The sequence below is a fragment of the Amblyomma mixtum genome, chromosome 9 (assembly GCF_055824585.1).
Source record: "Amblyomma mixtum isolate Tamu chromosome 9, ASM5582458v1, whole genome shotgun sequence".
Classification (NCBI taxonomy): domain Eukaryota; kingdom Metazoa; phylum Arthropoda; class Arachnida; order Ixodida; family Ixodidae; genus Amblyomma; species Amblyomma mixtum.
In genome coordinates this window covers 37,539,461-37,557,543 of record NC_143020.1, presented here as the reverse complement: position 1 = coordinate 37,557,543, position 18,083 = coordinate 37,539,461, and the positions used below count along the sequence as shown (strand labels likewise).

At 47.3% G+C, this 18,083-nt stretch overlaps 1 protein-coding gene across 1 annotated transcript in view; it reads left to right on the top strand.

Annotated features, from left to right (window-relative positions):
- Nucleotides 1-12,690: 12,690 nt before the first annotated feature.
- The window catches only part of LOC149328766 (chymotrypsinogen 2-like), a 29,759-nt gene continuing 24,366 nt past the window's right edge, over nucleotides 12,691-18,083 (top strand). The window contains exon 1 of the mRNA XM_089559081.1: nucleotides 12,691-12,768. Coding sequence (XP_089415207.1) covers nucleotides 12,691-12,768 — 78 coding nt within the window. The remainder of the gene's footprint in view (nucleotides 12,769-18,083) is intronic.

Below are 18,083 nucleotides of genomic sequence, written 5' to 3'. Positions count from 1 at the left end.
TCATTTTGCGCTACCACACAGTTTGAGAAAAGCGATCTGTGCCCTATGGAAATAAATGTCGCCCATTCAATTTTATGTGAAGCATATTACTAGGGCTACACTACAGCCCGTCGAGCCCGGCGGTGGAGCTACCACCGTGACCACGTGACACCACGTGACCACTTGAAACCACGTGACAACATGACGTCGCAGCACAGGAGAGATGGGCTGCCGGCTCGCGCGGTCGGCCGCGGCGGTGGAGGCTCCACATCAGAGGCGCGGCGGCTGACCACGTGACAACATGACGTCACAGCAGAGGAGAGATGGGCTGCCGGCTCGCGCGGTCGGCCGCGCCGGTGGAGGCTAGAGATGTGAAGGCCTGAAAAAAACACTGCAATTTTGGAAAAAAAAAACGGTTTTTTTCGTTTTTTTCCGACGAGGAAAAATGGAAAGAAACATCGAAAATTTCACAATGCAATTTTAAGGTTTTATAATTGCTCGCTTTTAGTTTAGGCTTTAGATTTTGCTTTGAAAATCATTACAGTGTGCGCAGTTGAACGAGTGGAGAGCAGTCGTCATCGCCGGTGCCAGGTAGGGCTTTTAAAACGTTCGTGCTGCGAGAACGCGGGTTGAAGGCCAGGTCACATATAAGATCCATGATTGACTTAAAAACACACTATTACTTGAACTCACAGCTCAAGTAAAAGAAAATGACTGCAAATTCTACAGCGGCGCACACACGGCATAAATAACATACACTGTAAGAAATGTGTGTGAAATGACAAGTATTTTTACGGAAATTTTCTGTTGTCATACAGAGAATATTTGTTTTGCGCCCTTAACAGAAACATAGGCTGCTGTGCGCGTAAGCGGTTTTAGCCAAATACAAGCCTAGCTTCTTGATTTCCAACGTAGCAGAGTAGAGGACATCCGCAGGAATTTGATCCAGGACAGGGGTCTGGGACTCAGCGATGCATGTGGCCCCATTTACCTGGTGGCAAGGCCTTTGCACCAGCCAGTCGCTAACTCGTCTGGCTTGCCGATTGTGGCAGATACCACAATCAACCGCCAGCTGCGAACGAAACTGGACACGTTTCGGAAACGTGCCAACAAGGATTCGCAACAGACTTTCAGGGGAACGCATTCGAAAGCTTGTGTATGTGCAGTCGAACCTAGCTGTGGACACAAGTTCAGGCCATGCTGTTGCGCGTAGCGCCGCATCCAGCGACAGTGCCTCTGAGTCCGATATAGAGTGACTTATACATCAGTTTTCATGTTCCCTTTCTCGGTGCAATAGAACAAGAAGTTCGTTCCACAAATATGATATTTATATCTCCATATTCGCCTGAAGTCAACTCATTATTTATCTTCTCAGTGCAATAGAACAAGAAGATCGTTTCACAATATGACATCTATAACTGCATATTTGACTGAACTTCGGAGAATTATTATTGATCGTCGTGCTGTTGCAAATAAATCTGTTTTTGATACGTTTTGCAAAATTTCCAATTTTTCATGAAAAAAACCCGAAAAAAAAGGTTTTTTTCATGCCATTCAAAATTTCTTGAAATTTTGCATCTCTAGTGGAGGCTCCACATCAGAGGCGCTGCAGCTGACCACGTGACGCTACAGCAGCGGTATAAAGCTGAGCTTGCGTCGCTCTCCGGGCACTTACGAGGCGGCCAGGTGTTGGGATGCCGCCTAGAAGCAGGGCTGATTTGAACGAGAAGCGAAAGCTTCAGCGTGCCACAGAGATCGATGAAGAGCGGGATGAACGTCAACCAAGGAAAGCAATGTATTACCAAGCCTAGCCATCAATATGCTTCGCATCTGACTAGGCTTAACCTTAGCTAAGCCTCAGCCATTTTTTTTCCTCGTAGCGCTTCTGGACGCACAAATGAATGAAGTGCACTGCTGTCATTAACCAGATCTACCAATGGTGAGCTGAAACCAGCACTGCATCCTGTATAAAAGATGTTCCAGATGTTGGCAGCCTTGCCTGTTCAGGGTGCTGCATTCTTGATTGCCAAGTTGGACTGGTGCAGCTCTGCCTCAGAAGCTATCCTCTGCAGCTGATTGCCATGGCTTTGCTAAATTGAAAATGTTCATAATAAAAGCATTTCCTAAATTTTCTTGTCACAGTGACTTATGCGCTCAGGGTAAAAGAAGTGTTTAAAACATACCTCATTTCAGATACAATGAAACTGCAAAAAAATAATATATTGCAACGGATAATCTCCGTGAAGACGACGCAGAGGAAGTGCCCGGTGTGTGCGCGCTTGCCGCTCGGGGCTAGCTGTGATCTGGACCCTGTGCTCCGGTCGTCCTTGTGCCGACATAGACTTTGGGCCACGTAACATCTTTGGTGGAGGTGCGGGGTAAACGATCTCCACGCCACGCAGCTCCGAAGCGGTCGTCAGGCCGGGGCTACTACCATCATGGCTCCACCCGGCGAGTCACGAACCACTCCCTCTGCTCCCTCTGCTCCCTTCGTGGTCATGGCTCCTCCCCGTGACCCTGGTACCTTTTCTGGGAACGACGGCACCGATGTCGACGACTGGCTCAGCCTATATGAGCGAGTGAGCACCTATAACCGGTGGGATCCCACCGTGATGCTAGCGAATGCGATCTTCTATCTTAGTGGCACGGCCCGGGTCTGGTACGAAACCCACGAAGAAGAACTGACGAGCTGGGACACTTTTAAAGAAAAGCTCCGTACTTTGTTTGACAGACCCGATGACCGGAAGCTCTCCGCGAAGAAGCAGCTCGCGTCGCGCGCCCAGTCGTCAACCGAAAGCTATGTGGCATATATCCAAGATGTCTTGGCGCTTTGCCACAAGGTCGACGCCGCCATGACCGAGTCCGACAAAGTGAGCCATATTCTGAAAGGGATTGCGGATGATGCTTTTAACTTACTGGTTTGCAAAGACTGCACCACCGTGGACGCAATCATAAAAGACCTCTCGACCAAATCTCCTGGACGTCTTTATCGACCGTGTTCCTGTGCGCGCCCTGATTGACACCGGTGCTCAAATATCAGTGATGAGTGCTGCCCTCCGCCGTCGCCTTCGCAAAGTCCTCACGCCTGCAATGTCCCGTGTGCGTGTCGCGGATGGTGGCACGCCTGCTGTCGACGGTACGTGTACCGCGCGCGTTACCATTGGCGGCCACAGTATACCGGTTCAATTCACCGTGCTGACCACCTGTGCCCATGACCTCATTATTGGCTTGGATTTTCTGACTGACCATTCCGCCCTCATTGACTGCTCAGATGGCGTCCTACACCTCGAACTTCCACTGCTGGATTCAGAACCCGTCGATATATCCCTGCGACTGTACAGTACCGATTATGCTCGCCTGTCATCCCGAACCGCCTCTTTCGTTCCACTGACCCCATCTCGCCCTGTTCCTGATGGCGACTATCTCGTTACGCCCAACCTTGACCTCCTGCTGACCCGTAACGTTGCCCTACCTCATACCATCGCCACCATCCAAGCTAACGCCCTCTCTCTGCCTTTCCTCAACTTCGGCGTCTCTTCTCAAGTGCTCCCGTCCGGCATCTGCGTGGCCACCCTATCTCCTCTCGCTCCTTGCCACGTCGCTCAGTTGGCCAACACCCCTGTTCACGACACTGCCACCCCGCGCCGGCAGTCTCCTCAGTCGCTCGACGCCTTCACGACCATGATGGCCACCGACCTCAGTCCCGACCAAACTGCCCAGCTTCGTGCCCTTCTCGAATCTTTTTCGGATATTTTTGATGTCAACAACACGACGCTGGGTCAAACTCTCGCCGTCAGGCACCGCATTGAAACCGGCGATGCCCCTCCCATCCGCCGCCGCCCCTATCGAGTCTCTCACGCCGAGCGTCAAGTTATCAATGCGGAAGTTACTAAAATGCTCGCGAAAAACATTATCGAACCCTCGCACAGTCCCTGGGCCTCACCCGTCGTACTTGTGAAGAAAAAGGATGGCTCCTGGCGTTTTTGCATTGATTATCGGCACTTGAATAAGATCACCAAAAAGGACGTGTACCCCTTGCCGCGTATCGATGACGCCCTTGACTGCCTTCATGGTGCCAAATTTTTCTCCTCCATTGATCTTCGCTCCGGCTACTGGCAAATTGCTGTAGACGACCAGGACCGTGAAAAGACCGCCTTTGTGACACCTGATGGGCTTTACCAATTCAAAGTTATGCCTTTCGGATTATGCAACGCGCCAGCCACATTCGAGCGCATGATGGATGCCCTTTTGCACGGCTTTAAGTGGTCCACCTGCCTGTGCTACCTCGATGACGTCATTGTCTTTTCGCCCACGTTTTCCGCTCATATCACTGACCTTTCCCAGATCCTTTCCCTCTTTCGTCATGCCGGCCTGCAGCTCAACTCGTCTAAGTGCCGTTTCGCGCGCCGCCAGCTCACCATCTTGGGTCATGTCGTCGACAATACGGGGGTCCACCCTGACCCTGAGAAGATCCGAGCCGTCAAAGACTTTCCCCAGCCACGTTCTTCTAACGACGTCCGAAGCTTCTTGGGACTCTGCTCCTACTTTCGTCGATTCGTTCAAGGCTTCGCCGACATCGCCCGCCCCCTAACTAACCTTCTGAAGAAAGACACCACCTTCATCTGGGGACCCGACCAGGCGCAAGCGTTTTCCAACCTGATATCGAAGCTTACTACCGCGCCAGTTCTCGCCCACTTCGATGTGACCGCTCCCACTGAAGTTCGCACCGACGCCAGTGGCTACGGCATCGGCGCTATCCTCTCACAGAGACAATCCGGAGAGCACCGTGTGATCGCGTACGCCAGCCGTCTCCTCTCTGCCCCGGAGCGGAATTACTCAATTACCGAACGCGAGTGCTTAGCTCTTGTCTGGGCTGTTGGGAAATTTCGCCCATATTTATACGGCCGCCCCTTTACAGTTGTCACTGACCACCATGCGTTGTGCTGGCTCTCTTCCTTGAAAGACCCTACAGGACGGCTTGGTCGTTGGGCACTGAGCCTGCAGCAGTACCATTACTCTGTACTCTACAAGTCTGGCCGCTTGCACGCCGATGCCGACTGCCTTTCCCGTTACCCCGTTGGCCCGTGTGACAATCTTGGCACTGACAGCGTGGATGCTCTGTGCTCCCTCTCTGTCCTCGCTAACATGGCCGAGGAACAGCGCCGCGATGCCGAGCTGCGCTCCATTATCGACCGCCTCAACACCGCCCCATTCGAGCCTCCGATGCGCCGCTTTGTGCTCCGTGATGGAGTTTTATACCGCAGGAGCCTTAGCCAGGATGGCCCAGACCTCCTTCTCGTTGTCCCCGAGCACCTTCGCACTGCTGTCCTTCAAGAGCTGCATGATCTTCCCACTGCTGGTCACTTGGGTGTCTCCCGTACTTACGACCGCGTGCGTCGTCGATTCTTTTGGCCGCGCCTCTACCGCTGTGTACGCCGCTATGTTGCTGCCTGCGATGAGTGCCAGCGCCGGAAACGCCCCACCACTCTGTCAGCCGGTCTGCTTCAGCCCATTGACGTCCCACCCGAACCTTTCCATCGCGTCGGCTTAGACCTTTTGGGACCATTTCCGGAATCCGCCTCGGGCAACAAATGGATAGCTGTTGCCACAGACTACGCTACCCGTTACGCGATCACACGCGCACTGCCCACCAGTACGGCTACTGATGTTGCCGACTTTCTTTTGACCGACCTTATCCTACATCATGGAGCTCCCCGTCAACTTCTGACCGACCGAGGCCGATGCTTTCTGTCCAGAGTTGTCGCTGACATTCTTCGATCGTGCTCTACGAAACATAAGCTCACCACCGCCTACCACCCGCAGACGAACGGCCTCACAGAACGCTTCAATCGCACTCTCACAGATATGCTGGCTATGTACGTTTCTCCGGACCATCGCGACTGGGATACCGCTCTCCCCTATGTGACCTTCGCCTACAACTCCTCCCGCCATGACACTGCCGGTTACTCCCCTTTTTATCTTTTGTATGGCCGCGAGCCCCTGCTGCCTCTGGACACGCTGCTTCCCACTTCTACTGCTCCGCCGTCTGCATACGCCCACGACGCCATTACCCGCGCTGACCACGCTCGCCAACTCGCACGCTCCCGGCTCCTCGCTTCCCAGACCTCTCAGCAGGAATTCTACAACCGCCGTCACCGTGTGGTCTCCTTCACCCCTGGCTCCCTCGTCTTGCTTTGGTCGCCATCTCGCCGCGTGGGGCTCTCTGAAAAACTTCTGTCCCGCTACATCGGCCCGTACCGTGTCCTGCGCCAAGTCACCGCAGTCACCTACGAGATCGCTCCGGCCTTCCCCGGTGCCACGTCCTCTCAGCATCAGACCGATGTTGTGCACGTCTCTCGCCTCAAGCCCTACGTCTTGCAGTCGCCCTCACTGCCCTGATGAGCACCGAGACGGTGCTTTTCCGACCGGGGGGCCATGCAACGGATAATCTCCGTGAAGACGACGCAGAGGAAGTGCCCGGTGTGTGCGCGCTTGCCGCTCGGGGCTAGCTGTGATCTGGACCCTGTGCTCCGGTCGTCCTTGTGCCGACATAGACTTCGGGCCACGTAACAATATTTATGCGCTAAAACATGAAACGTCCCTGTTCAGAATGTTTATTTTCCGACACTCGTGCTTCAGGCACCTGAAATCTACACGTAATAAAGAAATATATAAAGCGAAACGAAATGCCATGTGGTGAATGATTTGCGGAAATATCCGTAACGCTGTCATTAGCGTCGTTAATGTGAAAGGATAAAATTATTCAATTAATACGCTTCCCTGATGAATCACACATATTATACCGTCAGAACAAATCTTCAAGAATAAAGTAGGTGCGATGAGCAAGTTCGAGCAGGACCCCTCGCTGTGGAGTGAATTCGTCATTAGTGCGCTTTCCAATATCTTCACATTTCATAAATTGGGAATCAGTGCTTCGCTTTGCCTCATCGAACCTGTAAAGAAACATATGAAATATACACTTGCTCTTTTTTATTTTAAGTGACGGTTCTGCAGTTCCTAGGCTTCAAGACGAGCATCGGTTTGCTCACAAAATTGTTCCTGCTTTAAAATCAGATGGTACCACTAAGCTGAACTATTTAATTTAATCCAATCCAATATAGCAGCGTTTGCATTCGCATAAGCTGATCTGAAGTGAAGTTAAGAGAAATGCGTCATGTGCTACAAAATTCTTGCATTCTGTATTCATAATTGTGCATATGCTATTCTAAAACTGCCTAATACTAATTTCTGGTGCTAGTGGGGCACATTGGTTTTGAATAAAGTAATTTATCGGCGCGATATAGAATATCTGAGATGTACATCTCGGAATTTATATGGATATGAAGTCCAGGCATCCAACTATTAAAAGGTACTGCATGAAAGACTTTTCTCAGTCACTTGTTAAAGAAGGATTGCAGTCTGAATTTCAGACAGAACAAACTCCACGAACTCAGATCATGAATGGTAGTTCAACAATGTTTCTCAAGAGAAAAGTTTAACCGCTGTATCTCACCAGTACTTGTGGGACTGAAACGTGGTGGCTGGTGAAAAGGGTTCACGTAAGTTCACGAAAACATAGCGAGCTATAGAAAGGAAAATATGGGTGCAACGTTAAGACAGGGCAGAGCGGATCAGGGAACAAACGTAGGTTAATCACATTGTGGTACAAATAAAGTAGAAAAGAAGCCTTCACAGATAAAGAGAAAGCATTTGACTCCGATGAAACCTTAGAAGTCATGCAGACATCAAGAACCACAGTGCAGATGAGTCATTTCTAAAAATGCCTAAGACGTATACAACAAATGAACAGCTACCATTGCCATCCTTAAAGTCAGGGATGAAACTCCAAAAAGGGAGAGCGTCAGATAAGAAAGAAGGTTTGTCCAATGATATCTACTGCCGGTTTACAGGGCGTACTAAAAGGTTTGGATTGGGGATAGCTAGAGATGAGAGTCAGTGCAGAATACCTTACTTCCTCTGATTCAATCATAGCCTTGCCTTGCTAACTCACTGAGATAAATTGCAAATCATGACCAATAATTTTCAACAACAGAAGAGTATGGTTAGCTTAAAAACGGAATGCAGAAAACCAATGGAATGTTAAACATTTTCAGAAGGAAGCAGCAGTTTACGACTGGCAGCCAGTCTGTGGATCAAGTAATCAAGTCGTTTAATTTAGCAACATAGTGTCCGCGAATCCGGATCACGTGCCTGAAGTACCTAGAGTAAAAGGAATTTGGTAGAGCGCAATTTGTAGCTCCTCTCAGATCATGAACTGCAGTTCAACCCTCCACCAGAGAAAAATAAACGACAGGTGTACATTACTGGTGCTCATGTAAGTTACAGAAACGTGAAGGCTAACGAAGAGAGTTATACTTAAATGGAAAGGAAGATTATAGGTGCAACGTTTAGGGACAGGAAAAGGACGCGGTTGGTCAGTGAAGAAGAGCGGGTTAATGACATCCTATTCGAAATAAAAAAGATATGGGCTTGAACAGTGCATGTGAAGCGAAGAAGGCAAGATAACATTGCTCGTTAAGGGTAACGGAGAGGGTACCAAGACATGGAAGTCGTAGCAAAGGATGGCAGAAAGTTAGGTGTGCGGATGCGAATAAGTAGTTTGCTGGTATAAGGTGGTGCAACGGGCACAGGACGGGTTGATTCAATCGGGTGTAATAAGTTTAATCTTGCCCATGATTATGATGATAAATTTCGCACTAAATTTGCGCATTACTAGTTAACAAAAACTGAATTGTAAGACACGTAAAGCCATTGCATCAGATGTAAACGCAGCGAGAATAAGGCAGAACTATAATGCTGTTTGTAAAAAGGCAAACAATGCCTTCACTCAGGAGACAAATATGCTTTAGCAGCAATGGTTGAGGGCAATTTTTAATGTTGAGAACTTTAGCCAGGCTTTTTTCACCTTATGCAATTTCGTGTACAGAATTTGTGGCAAAAGATATTGCTGATGACAAAGAGAAAGCCCGCGGGAAAGCCAAGAGTTCACAAGAAATAAAGCACAAAATAATTAAGCAAAATTCGTCGTCCAGTGTGTTTTCTGTGTTGCTGCAACAGTTATTTTCTTCTTTTTTAATTTCCGTAATTATCCAAGCAGGCCACTTTTTTTTAATTTCTAAGGCAGTCATTGTGACGATTTTGATACTAATATTCGAAACGATGACCAAGGAGATCACTGTAAGGAATCACTGTAAGCGATGTCTTTTTGAAATATTAATACTTCAAAAGTATTATTTGTTAAATACTTCAAAGTATTAATACTTTGAAGTATTAAGAAGGAAGTTGCCAAACGAACTGTACTTCACCTCTTCTATCAGTTTTAGCTGCGCTTCAGTCAAAAATGACACCAGCGACATTCAGTGTACTCCTGCCTATGAGCCTGTCTCAACCAGCATAAATGATGTAAGAGGCTTTTACTTTGGAGACGTTGTAGATTCTAGCATTCTATGAAAAGTGTTTCAGAAAATATCCTTTGGGTAGAGGTATTTTCCACCCAAGATATAAGCCAAAGGCCGGCCCAAAATAGAAGAGAATTTGGGACCGTAGCCAGCACAGAATGTAAAACACAATTTCTGGGAAAATAATAATTGAAAATAGAAAGACTTTACAGTTATGCTGGTTTAGAGCTACACTAAAGGCTCTGCAGACGCCGCGATAATTTATTGCTTGCTTGTGAACATGGATCATTCAATCATTCATTCGGTTCAAGCAGCACAAAAGGATTGGGCCGATAGTGGCAAAACAGTGGCGAAAATTGGCATAATATGGGTTCTACATCGGCAGTTGGGGAATCCGAGGCTTTTTACAACAATGGCTCGTCATCCATGCCAAGACAACGCCTATGCTCCGCGAGTCTAGCTGTAGGTATTGGCCCATCGTCCACGCCTGCTCAGGGCCTATATGCAGCCAGTCTGGCGACAGCGGCCCGACGTTCGCGCCAAGACTATGCCTATTTTCAGCCAGTCTAATAATATTGGCCCACCATACGCACCGACACTATGCCCACATTCAGCCGGTCTATAAATAATGGCCCGAGGTTTGTGCCTGGAATAGGCCCATAATAAGCCAGTCTGAATAATGCCGCTGCGATCGCGCCAGATTTGGCCCATGTGCGAGTTTTTCCTCTCTGGTTCAAGATTAATCCCTACTGTACTGCCAATATCATTTAGAGGTGGGTTATCAGTTGCAAGGCCAGTTGGAAAGTGTATGCGAAGGCGGGTCCTCCTAGTTTTATTCCAGACCCCTTGCTATGTATTCTGCAATTTGTTTTTGTCTAGAACAGCCAAGCTTGCATACAGAACTGCATGTAGCCTTTCGCTACATGTGGACTGGCCGACAACAATGCTGACTTATTCTGCTTGTTTTCCACTGGCCGGAGCTTGAATATGTAACATTTTACATATAAGCAGTCAGCGGACATGCAAAAAAGAAAGGATTCAAGGTACAAAATTTATTGCATCTACGGTGCCAGTACATCGTGAGGTGCACTGTGACTGGTGCCGCTGAACCGAGGAGTCTAATCGCCACTAATCGTTGCACTCCTCTTATAGCAGAACTTTTGCACTGCCTGGAAAATAATTCTTCGCCAAGCTCTTGCACGATGACCTCACTCAACACCGAAGCTGCATAGAGATGCATGATGTGGTCGTCAGCGTAAGTACAACGATCGCAGAAAAAAGACAAAAAATAAAATAACACATTGAATTTAGTGACGCACAGTGTGCGGTCAGGTACTCGCAACCCATTTTTATAGAATAATTCTCGAATGATACTTAATATAAAGCCACTTATTAATTGCAAAATGTGGAATCGAATTTACCAAATTTTTCTTCCTCGTGATTTTTAATCTTAATTTGCTTTGTCACACCCTCAAATACTTATTGAAATTCACAGAAAGAGATAAATATAGAGTTTAATACAAATACATCTATTTTTATATTTACTATGAAAAAAAAAACGAGTCTATATTGCGAGCTGGTTGTCTGCCTTTTTGTTCCAGCAAAGTATGGCCCAAGTGGTACCATTTCCTCCCATTTAACAGCTTTGAGCAATTTTTTTTCTGTATGTAATAAAGTATTCCATGCAAAGACGGTTTGCACAGCTTTGTGAAATGTGCTGAACGCAGCAAACTGAGCACACTTTTTTTTTAAGTAAGCAGATTATCGATGTCGCTTCGCAAGCATGTAACAGGGGAGACTGAACCCTTACTTGAAAACCACACGAAAGCACTCTTCTGATAGTCTATGGGTAATTAATTCAAAGACAACGTGGAGTAAAAATCACTGGGACCAGGAATTCCGAAGTTGCTCGTACGCCTGCAAGTGGCCAAGACAAAGGAACACGGCATAGAAATATTACACGTAGCCTGAGGGGCCTGCTGCAGTGGATGACTAAGCGCTTCTGATACTCATCTTGTACAAACGAGAGACTACCAATGTAATGAACGCAACATGAATCGGGTCACACAACACTCCGCCACGCTGACTGAAGAGGAAGATCAGCGTTCGCTAAATCTGTTTCATCAAAGCTGAAAAATAAAGTCCTCACCATCTGTGCACTCCTTTGAGCTCGACGCATCGCAGTGAGAGTTGACATTCAGAAGTCGCCCCAGTGCTTTGTCGCTTTCTCTTTTCCTGCCGGAGAAACAAAAAAAAATTGGCCCCCAGTGAAAGCAGCAATTACGCCATGAACCATATTCATTTCTGAACACATTCAAGATAAAAGTATGATGGTACTCACAAATTGAATCTTGCAGGCCAGCAATACTTTGATTTGAGCTAGTTGGTTGTAGCATGACTTCTTTTAGCATGACTGTGTCGCTGTCAGGTGAAGAGGTTAATTTTCTTAGTGGGTCTTTGTCAGCGTTATAATCATTGCTTTGGTTCTTTTGGCACGTGTGCGTTTGTTAAATCACCCCTTGTATCGGTTGCTTTTTCTGTTTTGCTTTTATCTTTTTGCCTGCTCGTGGGATTATTAAGTGATTTTCCGGTAAATAAAATTAGTTGGAAGTTGGTGCCAGTCTTGTTTGTGTTGTCTCCGTCTTTTAGCGCCAGTACGCTTTTTGCGTAAACATGTCTTGCAGGCCAGGCTACTCAATCACGTCATTGTGGTCGAAACGCATGACAGGTGGATTTTCGACAACAAACGGCGTCATCTTGAGCGCCCATGCTTCGTCGGCGCGCTGGTTGTGTGGCTTTTCGCCGCCTTGCTAGTTATAGGCGATGCTCGTTGGGCGAGTGTTAGAAGAGGATGGTTTATTGGAGTTTAATGTCCCGAAGCAACTCAGGCTATGAGGGACGCCGTAGTGGAGGGCTCCGCAAATTGCGACCACCTGGGGTTCTTTAACGTGCACTGACATCGCACAGCACACGGGCCTCTAGAATTTCACCTCCATCAAAATTCAGCCGCCGCGGCCGGGATCGACCCCGCATCTTTTGGGCCAGCAGCCGAGCGCCGTAACCACTGAGCCACCGCGGCGGGTGTGTTGGAAGAGGAGGAGATGACGACGGGACAGGTTCCTTATATTTTTCGGAAAATTTGCAGCAGCGAGAGAAACAACAGCTGAAAAAGGGGTAGAGTAAAACTTAGGGAGGGTGGATGAGCGGCGTTGCGCGTAGTTGGGCGCGAGGGGAAAACAGGCTAAAGAAGGTCAGTATACCTAAACTCACAAAGAAAAAAATAACTCCTAGCATGGTGCGGCCAGCGCTCTTCCAAGAAAGAGGCTCGGGCCGGCAAAAGGCCACTGTATCGGACTTTAACAGGGGGAGGGTGAGGGTCAAACAAGTGAAAGGATTCCGGAATGTTTGGAGGATGCGTCATTATGAATGTGCTCTGTGCGTCGCGCAGCAATATTCAAAAAATCCCTCGAGTGTTTGCAGTTTTTCTTTGGGCGTCGACCTGGGAGAAAACCAGGCGAACAAACTTGTTTATTTCAGTCAAAAGCGGGGCGTTGGACTGGTTCATTTGTGTTTGCATGAAGTGGTGTCGCGCTTTATTTTCCTTCATGATCAAAATGACATATTTTTGAGAACTGTTATGCAAAGGCGGTCGCAAAGGCTGCTCCCCGGAATCATAGTGTCATCGTGTGAAAACATGTGTGGTGCTGTAAACGGATATTTGCGTGAGGTTGTCCTTTCCTTCAGGTTGTTGGAAGTGCGTTTTTCACTAGAATACCTGTATAACGTTCCCAAAAAGAAGCTGTATAAGGATCTGGTTGATATTATGCGGCCGCCACCTTTGTATCGTGCGCCTTACCGTGGAGGCCCAGGGCAGGATATTTTAAAACGGGTGAAATGATGCCGGTCCGGCCGCCAGTGAAAACATTCTTTTTCAAATTGCACTCTAATACATTACCCCTTAAAACCTGGCTCCATGAAAAAGGAATCTTTGTCCCATGGACAACAAATTGCCTGTTATGTAAGCAGCCGGAGACAATTGAGCATGTTTTCCTAGACTGCTGGGACGCCATACTTTTCTGGGATGTCCTGCAGAGAACCATCAAGAAAGAACTACCACTGCACCCTTATGGTATCAGATTTCTACCAGTTGATCGCAAAGAGGTACCCTATGACTTATTAATGCTTCTTGGCCTCCACAGCTTGTGGAAAACGCGAATGCAAGCAAGGCAAAATATGAAAATATATGAAAATATCTAGAATATAAAACAATAACTAAAATTAGAATGCACAATGCGTGTTCTTCGATTATTTCATACATGATGCGCGTGGGGAACAAAGTAGGCTTACAATTCAAGCAATCCCATTCATCAATACGATCCAATGATTCGCTTGTAGAGCTACGAATACCCTACATTTTATACGCGCCAATGTAGGCAGGTCGGTTTGAGCCATAGGCATGTGTCCCGCCCGTTCCGGCACATTGGTATTAAAGATTCGCGCGACGAAAAAGCAAACAAAAACGAGCAGATTTGCGGACGGTAAAAAAGTTCCAACATTTAATTTGATTTGGTTTGGTTTATGGTGTTTACCGTCCCAAAGCGACTAAGGCGTTAAAGAGCCACAAAGAACCCACAGTACGCGGGCCTCTAGAATTTCTCCCCCAAAGAAATTCAGCCGTCGCGGCCGGGATCGAACCCGCGTGTTTCGGGCCAGCAGCCAAGCACCATAACCACTGAGCCACCGCGGCGGCCAACCTTTAGTTTGATAACGGTGATTATTATAAGCAAAATCGTATGGAAGAGCCATCGATATAAAATACCCAAAAGCACAGAAGAATAACAAAGCAATTTAGGACATTAAAAAAGCTAGCCCCCCTAGCTCGCGCCTTCAGGAAGCAGAGCTGTTTTTTTTTGTTTTTTTTTAAACGTAACCTACATCTACCTTTCTTTTTCTCGTCTCCTGCTTCTTCACGCTGTAAATGTGCAGCAAGTTGTTCCCGTCTACTGTTTATTTGCGATAAAACCGAAATCCGGCTTTAATCAGATCGTTTCTTCACTCCGAATGCGCCATACATACATTTGTGACCTAGTTAAATTGTAGTAACGGAAAAAGCAATTTATTTTTTTCCAGGGTGAGCATCCTGGGGATGAGGCATTTTATCGCGACGATGTTCGTCTCTTTGTTTCACGAGAAGGGGAGCTAAAAGCATATTTTATATCTTCTCAGGCTGTGAATAACTCAGCGCTCTCAATACTCTACGCAGCAAAAGTTTGAAAGACTATGAACGCCTAAACTGCTGTATGGGCTCCCGACGGCATCTGGAAATTTTTCAGTGAACTGAGGCTGGCTAAAGGTAGTAATAGCGTATCATATCTTATGAGTACAGATTTAAGCTGCAGACGAGACAGTGTAGTGATCCCTGTTTCTTTTGACAACCTTTTTTTTTTGTATGTTGCAATCCCAGACGACGGGGCTGCAAAATATGCTCGCCGTGAAGTTTACCGCACTTTCAGTTCCGCGAAAGTACTTACGCGCTGAAAAATTTAGAATTAATCTGTGCATAATAGTAAAAATTAGTTGGAAGAAGCATTAAATGAACTGAGAGAAATGCGCATAACTCGAGAGGGGCTGATAAGCCGCGTTTACATGAATGCGGGAGCAGCGCATCATATCAACTTTTTGGCGTCCCCCACTGATGTAAACAGTGAAAATGCGCCAGAGAAATGCACTAATTGCTCCGGCGGGGGGCATGTCGACACATGCGTCTAATATGCAAGCGCTGCTGGAGTGAGTAGAAACAGGTTTCGGTAGGGCGCCTAGTTGTCAGCGCCCCCCCCCCCCCCCCCCCCCCCCCCCCCCCCCCCCGGCCCTCCTTTGCGCATCGAGGCAACCAGGCTTTCCTCGCTTCCCTCCACCTCCCTGGGCGCCTGCACAGTACCCCCTCAGACGGATAACAAAGCAGACCACGCTCAAGATGTGAGCGACTGCCCTCCCCCGCCGCGTACCCTGGACAAGAGGCCACTGTTCTCGCTTGACTTGATGTGGTACATGCGAGCATGGCGTGTCCCCTCCGTGTGATACACTAGGAAATACGATGAGCTACTGTGGTATTCATGTAAACGCGGAGCCCTTGTTAGTGTGTCTCTGTTGTAGAGCAGTGCGAACGCTCCTTAATCTCCTTATTTCGGGAAAAGCTTGCCAACATCGCTTGGTGGCTTAAGAAGGGGGATCAGTAATTTTTCTTTATGTAACGCATTCCCTTTTCACGCTCCATGAAAAAAAAAAGTACGAAACATAGTGATGCGCAGCTTCCACGCACATGCAAAAGATAATTTCTGTGTTTTTTTCCTGAGACCCGTCGGATGAAGATTCAAAGCAACAAGTTTCTTTGCCCCCTACACCAACTACAATAATGACAAAAGATGTGTCATTTCAAAATTGTTGCCTTGAGCAATTAATCTGACCATTGCTCACTTTTTGATCACTTGGCTTGTTTACACCGCTGCTTTGTGTAAGTTGACATCAATGTTTGACGCTGATGTTGTTCATGAAACAAGACATGCTATGCGTGAATATAAAAAAGAGAATGTTTGACGAAAATCCTCATTGAAAAAAGCAGGGAGATGATTGGATTTGTCATGGCGGAGTGGCATTGCGAATGCAGGGAAAATGGCATGCAAGTAGAGCTGTCATTTTAGATGCAAAGAGGTGGCACTACCAATATGGCGGTAAGAGCAGACAAGTAGGGGCCATTGTTGGTGGTCTAATGAAGTGGCATTGCCATTATGAGGGCAACAGCGCACAAGTTCGGCCATCGTTGGAGGCGTAATGAAGCGGCATTGCCAATATGAGGGATACAACGCACAAGAAGGGCCATCGTTGGATGTGTAATGAAGCGGCATTGACAATATGAGGGCTACAGCGCACAAGAAGGGCCGTCGTTGGAGGTGTAATGAAGCGGCATTGCCAATATGGGGACAACAGCGAACATTTAGGACCATTGTTGGGGATGATATAAAGGGGCATAGTCAATGTGGGGAGAACAGTTGGTGAGTAGTGCCGTAGTGCCATTGCTGGATATGATACTGAGCGCAATGCCAGTATGGGGACAATGAAGTCAGCACTGGTCCTATATAGGGCCAGACATAGTCAACTCTCTCCCAATATTGAGCCAATGGTTTGTGCTGCCTGGGGTTCGTTCGTTCCTTCGCTCCCTCATTCGATCATAAACTCGCTCTTTTACTCATATAAAAAAATGTAGAGGAGGACAAGGAAAAAAACCACCTTAGGACGGCTTCAGGAGGCCTTGGCCCCCAATTCTATAAGCCTGCTTATATTAACTCACACCTGTATTGTTCGCTTGAGCCACATTAACTAAAGTTCACTACGAGACTAACTAAGTAGGCGAAAAGGATGCTATCTTTCTATTGAGCAGTCTGTTGCACGGATCACACATGGTGCTACTTTAAAGAGACTGCTAATGACTCAGATAAAGTGTGATTGCCTCAGTGGCAACCTGTGCATAAATTGCACATGCATTTATTATAATTACCTTCATGGCCACCTTTTCCTAGAGCTCAGCCTGCAAGCGCAGGAGCGCGGTGGTACCATAGCTGCGGCCACTTGAAGGACAAAGATGGTGTAACACTCATGAAGCACGTTCGAACTCGACAGTCTTATACGCGGGTTGGTGTCTACAGCACAGAAACGTTCAGCTGGTAAGAAACGGCATCGGAAACTGACGTAAGCGTAAGAAGCGGCCAAAAAGGTCGGTACAAGAAAAAAACAACAATGATCTGATTTTGAAAGACTTGTAAAGTTGAACTTGTGGAACCTCTGGCCTATTTTAAAATTTACGACGGCGTTTTTTCAAAGCAATGCGTGCTACCCTTTACTTTCAGAGCGAAGAAGGAACTTTTTTTGCGTAATGCGCTTGCCACTCAAACGAAAAGGTGCGCGCGTGATGGAGGCCTTCAAAAGGCAGACCACCTGTTTCAAACCGATAGACTCCTTTCACGATCTTCTGGCTTGGAGTTGTCAAGTTGCCACCTGAGTCTCGGTGCTTTACAATTCTGTAGTAAGGTAGACACCCAGCAGCGGCCGCGTCTAACTGTCCTGTCATTTTATGCACGTCAAAATTAAGACGTGTTGTTATTTTCAAATTTGATATCGATAAAGGGAATGAAGATGCGCTGCTGAAGATTTGCTTTTAGCAAAGCTGCTGCAGTTTGAAGTGGCAAGAATTGAACGCCGTGCCTTGACACATCAAGACTCCCAATACCTGCAGCCAGTTTTATTCCCGGTGGAACGTTGAATTCATTCTACATTGTTTAAGTTTTGTTAGTACCATCAGCACCTTACTAGACAGAACATCGCTGAAGAAAGAGATGCCTGTAGGCATAGCCTTCATTGTGGCGTGGATTTTGCGCTGTGCCTTTTTCATCGCGGTACCTTTTTGTCAGGTGAGAAAAACTTCCGCTTAAATTATATGCAAGCCTGCGAAACAAGTTCATGAGCCTTAAACAGGTGTTTGATTATTCTTCCGCTGCGAAAAGTCACTCAGTGTTAACATCGTGCGACCGAAAACAGCGAAAAGCCTTTTTGGAGCGAAAACAAAATAACTGTTTGTTTGTTTGTTTTGTGGAGTTTAACGTCTCAAAGCGACTAAGGCTATGAGAGACGCCA